Source organism: Ornithodoros turicata, chromosome 6 (genome assembly GCF_037126465.1).
Source record: "Ornithodoros turicata isolate Travis chromosome 6, ASM3712646v1, whole genome shotgun sequence".
In the NCBI taxonomy this organism is placed as follows: Eukaryota; Metazoa; Arthropoda; class Arachnida; order Ixodida; family Argasidae; genus Ornithodoros; species Ornithodoros turicata.
In genome coordinates this window covers 47,807,169-47,813,204 of record NC_088206.1, presented here as the reverse complement: position 1 = coordinate 47,813,204, position 6,036 = coordinate 47,807,169, and the positions used below count along the sequence as shown (strand labels likewise).

The 6,036-nt window shown below is 43.4% G+C and overlaps 1 protein-coding gene across 3 annotated transcripts in view; it reads right to left on the bottom strand.

Moving 5' to 3' along the window:
• LOC135396633 (ninein-like protein) overlaps window positions 1–6,036 on the bottom strand; it is a 212,267-nt gene that overhangs the window by 194,015 nt on the left and 12,216 nt on the right. For all 3 annotated transcript variants that reach the window (XM_064627704.1, XM_064627705.1, XM_064627707.1), the window contains exon 7: window positions 5,316–5,438. In XM_064627704.1, the coding sequence (XP_064483774.1) occupies window positions 5,316–5,438 (123 nt within the window). The remainder of the gene's footprint in view (window positions 1–5,315; window positions 5,439–6,036) is intronic.

Genomic DNA, 6,036 nt, shown 5'->3' with positions numbered 1-6,036 from the left:
AACTGATATTCTGAAGCTGGAACAACATAGAAGGGACAAATACATACAAAGCTTCAATTTGCCTAAGAAATTAACGATGAAAGATGGAAGTCACTGAAAAGGTTAGGTACTGTAGGTACTGTAAGGTACTGTAGGACTCGAACCCACATCTTCTGGATTGCCTCAGAACATCAGTTCTTTCATGTTCAACAGTTGCCGCTTGCGTCGATCCCGTCGTATGAATGTGTGTATGAGTGAGCAAAAATGTAGGAGTGAAAGGAGGATGAGTGAGAGAGAGTGGCTGGTTTGTCCCTTCAGATGACGCACCCTGGAAGTCGCTGAGAAGGCGTGTTAGCTTAGCTCAATTGGTAGAGCCCAGGACCGGCAATCCAGAAGATGTGGGTTCGAGTCCTACAGCTGGCTAACCTTTTCAGTGACTTTCATCTTTCATCGTTAATTTCTTAGGCAAATTGAGGCTTTGTATGTATTTGTCCCTTCTATGTTGTTCCAGGCTCAGAACATCAGTTCTTTCAGTGCAACAAAGACACACAGAAACACTGTCTTTGCTGTAAGCATAGCCCACTACTTTCATATATCACTCTAGGGCCCTAGAGTTAAACTTGGGTGCAGTATAAGGTAAGCACACATTCTCAGGGGCGTCAGAGGGTGGGGGCACAGGGAGCGTCCCCCCCCCCCCCGAGTTTTCACTAAGGGGCTCTGCCCCACCTGAACTTTCGCTCTGAGGGTCCCATTTTTCATCTGTACGTGTCGTCCGATACAGACTCTATTGTGACATTACCCTATGTGATACTGCATGTGCGGACCTGCTGCGTGAAGAGAAGCGACACGCCGTATTGAGTAACCTTGCTCATGGCGAATTCCGGTGGTCAGTTCCTAGAAACTTTTTTCGCCAGATCCTGCCTGTTGTCTCCAGTTTTGCCAGATCTCACATAATCATGTGGCACCTTCCAAGCACTAGAAATTTGCAGCTAGCACTTTTTTCACCAAGCCTCGATACAACCAGGCAGCGGGTCGCCCAACTATATCCGGTGTTGTCACATCCGCACTGCAAGGGTGGCGAGGGCCTGCACTGGCCTGCCCGACGAAGTTCACGTGGGTTAGCAGACGACTAAACCCGAAGACGAGCAATTGTGATTCCCCTAGCGTGATCCAAGCAGCTAAAACCGCTAGATTCCTGGCACTCATGTTTGGGTGGCAACGGTCACGTGATCCAGAGCGGGAGCCGACCTAGCAATATCCGAGCGCTAGGCTGTGTTGCCATGAAATGACCACCGAACTCGCCATCAGGCAATACTGGAAAGAACAATCAGGAACACGCACATTTCGCTCCAGCAAATGAGTAAACATTCGAGGTGAGAAAATGAAACACTTATCATGCTGCTGTGCATGATGACTTGTGTAGCATACCTGCTGTCTTTGCCTGAGCCATGGCCAGGACACTCGGCAGAGCCTTTTTAGTTGAACAATATAATGACACCCTTTGCAGACGAAACCATTCCGCTTTTGACGAGAACAAAAACTAAAAATAAAGGAACACGCCACCATTCGCTTACTTCTATTTGTCTTGTCGCACGTAATAAGACAATCAACCAATATTTCAGTTTGTGCTGCTCAAATGCCTATTTCTTTTTCGCCTCAGGTAATCAAGAACACGAGGCAGCATTCACATACGTGTTACTACCCCACAGTCCTTGGACTGCATGGACGAGTTGTTTCTAATAAGCACATAAATGGCTCCTCTAGGTTAGGTTAGGTTGGGTTAGAGCTAGCCCCCCACCACCCCCACCTGCTGTGAGGGATTTCCGACGTCCCTGCACATTCTCCTCACAAGTGGTCAAGGTAGGTGTGATCTTCACGCACAATGTTGGCAAAAGCCTTGTTTATGTATTCAACCTGGATTCATGAATCCATATGTAAGTGCCCTCGGGGGTGCATAGGTTTTCATCTTGCCAATGACGACACGTAGAAACCAGAAACATAATCCTTTTTTGTTTTTGCACGATACCCCAACATGTTGCACAAGTGTTGTTATGCAGGAAAATGAATGCGTCTCAACTTCATGCTAAGTATCACAGCAAAAAGTAAGAAAAGGTAGTAGAACAGCTCACTGATGTGCAGTCAATATCTGCTCAATATCGCTAGCTATTACGTCTGCACGCCCCTCAGCCTGGAGTGCACTGGAAATTATTATAGGGACACACAGAAAGTCCTGTCCCTTACTAAACACACAAAAATCAGGCAGAAGGCTTAACCCACAACCAACAGTTGTAGCATATGTTCCCTTTCACACGCTCCTCCCCTTCTACATTTTGAAATGAAAACAGGGTATCATCTGTTCTTTAGCATGGTAAGCCCATCATAAACATTTAGTCCTGGCACCTCATGTCCCCAATACCCTAAAGTTTCCACAGGAACAAAACTAACATAGCATGAGCAATGGTTTGACAACACCATGACGCATGTGGTTGCACTGTCTGAGTTATCCCACATACAGGCTTATAATCACTGCATACCAGAATGTTTGTATTTGTACTATTCCATGTAGCATACACACCATGCATTTTGTACAGCAGTTTTCTTTGAGAAAGCACAAATTATAAAATGAAATAGACACGTAAATATATGCCAGAATGTTCATCCTCCAAACTTATATGACCTTCATGTCTCTGGACTATAAGGCGTATGAGGTGTATTTTCTCCTTTGAAACGACAAATGCAAGATATGTGTTGTTAAAATTAGCCAGTAAAGTAGCGAGAGATTTCTGAAAAATGTATGTGTATAATCTTCAGTTTGTGCCCAAAATAGAATAGATCCTGCAATCAAGTTGTACAATGTGGTCTTCCAGCACTTTGGGAATGAAGTACCATTCAAACAAATAAGCACCACCAGACGTATAACTGTTTAACTACAGCGACAACAAGAGTAACCGAGAAATTCAATAAAATTTTTAACATTGTGTTCATCAGAATTGTGCATAAGGCAGCAAGGTGCATTAGAAATACTATGCAGTAATTAACATTTATTTATAGTATGCATTCTGATTAGGTAAGTCAAGCAACAAACCAAAACATCCATAGAACCACTGTCATGTAGGTAGGGGCAGTATAGAAATCAGTTTTGTTGAGGCGCCCAAGCCTTCATATTCTGTGCCTTCAAAAATGAGCAACAGAGGTGTCATGGGATGTGTGGCCTCTGCATGGTACACTGACCAGTACTTTCGGACCTTCGCTGGTTAAGTCATTAAGTGATGCAGTCCAACTTTTCCCAGGAAATTTCTACTCTTGGGTGCATTTAGATAGATTTAGGAATGTGTCCAGCGGCATAGATTTTTGGAACATGTGCATAACACATGTAGTGTATGAATAACCAAACAGAACACCCCAGCAAACATTCTTATTTCAATATTTTCGCAGCTCACACGTATGAAAGTGCATTATATCCATTCTGTTTGGACCACATATTTGCTAGGGACAGGGAAACACATCATGACTCATGAGGTCGCACTGGTAACCTCAGTATGTCCTGTCAACTAACTCCTGACATGGTACGAAATCCCACTGGCCTTTGTCCAAACATATCTCCGGTGATTTCCATATTTCCATGTGACTCCACTATGTTCAAGTTACTTTTATTTTGTAATGCCTTACCATTAGTCCACCACTCACCGCATCGCTTTGGAAAGTAATGCATAACATTACTCGTTACATCTTTGAATAACTAGTGTGATTACTTTCATTAAACAATGTCATTACTTTAGCATTACATTAACCCAGAAATCTCTAACACAGACTTCTGTGGTGTTTGAACTGCGTATTATAAAGAGACATGATAAAACTTTTACTTTGTTACACATTACAGGTGATCGTAATTAGAGTTTATGCTAAATCGATACGTATGAATAAGTTGCTCAAACCCAAATGCAAACTCTAAATGAGCAATCACGGGTACAGTTAATTGCAGCATAGAAGGAGTTGGTGTTCAAAGACCCCACTTGGTCTGTCCTTCTTGATGTGGCAAAGGTGGCTAGGAAAAACCAGCTTGGAGATTTGTGGCTGTACTAGGTACGATTCGTAACTGGTGGCCTTAGACAGTGTGTGAACTTCCAAACCAAGTGATGGGCAATGCAATTATGCATTACTCGGCCAAAATGTAACGGTAATGCAACAGCATTACTCATTTCTGTGATGCAACACATTACCCGTAATGTGTTAGTCACCATCTCTGTCGGTGATTCCCCCTCCTCAAATACTTTTAGCATTCAAGTGTTCATACCAAGGCCCCTTAAGCTCAGAAGTCACTGCTCCCAAAAGTGTTTTAACAGAAGTAGTGAAATACGTAGGACACCATCATGTTTCTTGCAGCCATGTCAGCCCGACAGGAAATTCTGGCATACACATGACCTAGTTTTACTTCATCTTCAGATGTGTTGGGTACAGTCTTTGTGAAAAACATGTTGTAAAAATCCAGCAAAGGCCATTGCATGTACAGTAGCCGACCGATTTTCTGAACTTGGCGGTGACCGGAAAAAAGTCCAAATAATACAGCAGTTTGAAAAATCCAACGATCACTAAATTGGAGTTTATTTCACCTCAGCTGCACTAAAGAAGTCTGTAATTATGCCCTCCAGCATGTGGCACCTGCGTGTGACGATATATGCTTGCATTTGCGTGATCGTCACGTGTTGATTGTAGCGAGAACACGCCAAAAGCTAGTGAACAGTGACAACATGCCCAAACAGAAACTTAACAAGCATCCAGACACCCAAAAGTGCCGCTGGTGCAGGCTTCGAAAGCTGCGGCTCTCGGTACGGATCAAAAGTTTTAGAGCAGTCTCACTGAGGATTCCAATTACCAATCCAATCCAAGCGCACAATTCAAAATGGTGGTTTCGAAGTTGCCACCGCAGTAACCGAATAGTCGTATCGGTGTGCATCCGCAAGCGTTCTAGTCCAGAAAATCATGCTTTCGGACTTGGATCTGACAGAAAAAACAGTAGGAAAAATGTATAAATCCAATGGTAAAAATTGTATAAATTCAACGGTTCCCTGTGGAAGTCTGAATAATCAGTCGGCTACTGTATATAATGTAAGAGAAATTTTACACCATGCATCGCTTTGCAAGGCAATCAAGAGCAGATTAATGTTGCTACTCTGAATGCACTAAAATCCAGCCTTAGACATAACTGCCCCACTAGACCTTCATAATGACTGGGATGCCTATGCAAGCTGCACGAAAACTGCTGGCAAGCAGCAAGCTGGCTGAATTTGTCAATTTTGTGAAGCTGGCACAAAACATGAAAAATGTGCTGCACTTACCCTGTGTTCTCTGGATCGATGCTGGAGAAGATGCCAGATTCCCATGTTGGCACCACAGCTCCTTTTACAGCCGGGTCTGTCTGTTCTGTCGCTGAAGCATCTTTGAAGCTTGAGGGAAGATTACTGAGGAGTAAACAGGGGGAGAGAGATGCTTTATTATCATATTCTCTATGACCCATGAAACTTGTAGAAAAACAAAACATTGCTTGCACTTGCAGGAAGTATACCAAAGCAGACATTTCTTAGTCGTAGTCATGTGACCCGACATCGTTTATACAGTACACTGGACTGTTTCTCAGCCCACAATGTGGAAGAACAAGCAGACAAGCCTTTGGGATCTGATTCTAAGACTGAAACAGCAACAACTACTACTTTATTTCAAAGTGATGAATAGAACAGACTTTCTTGGGAAACAACCCAGCATTTGTAAACAGTGAGACATTGCAGAAATGAAAGTGCCTTTTTCTTCGGAGGTAACAATATCTTAGTCTTCACTAGAAACCTAGGCTGCATCCAAACAAACACATATTGCCTGTGTAAGTGTGAAAAGACGGGGCTAAGGGGCTCGCTATTTTATTCCCCACATTCCCACCAGCAATGGGGTAGAGTATCACCTGTGGAGATGAACCTCCCCACTCTCCAAAGCCAAAATAAAGTTGTTTGTTTGACGGGCAAGTTGGTAGGGCCCCACGGTTGAATAAAAGACACACAAAAGCAGGCA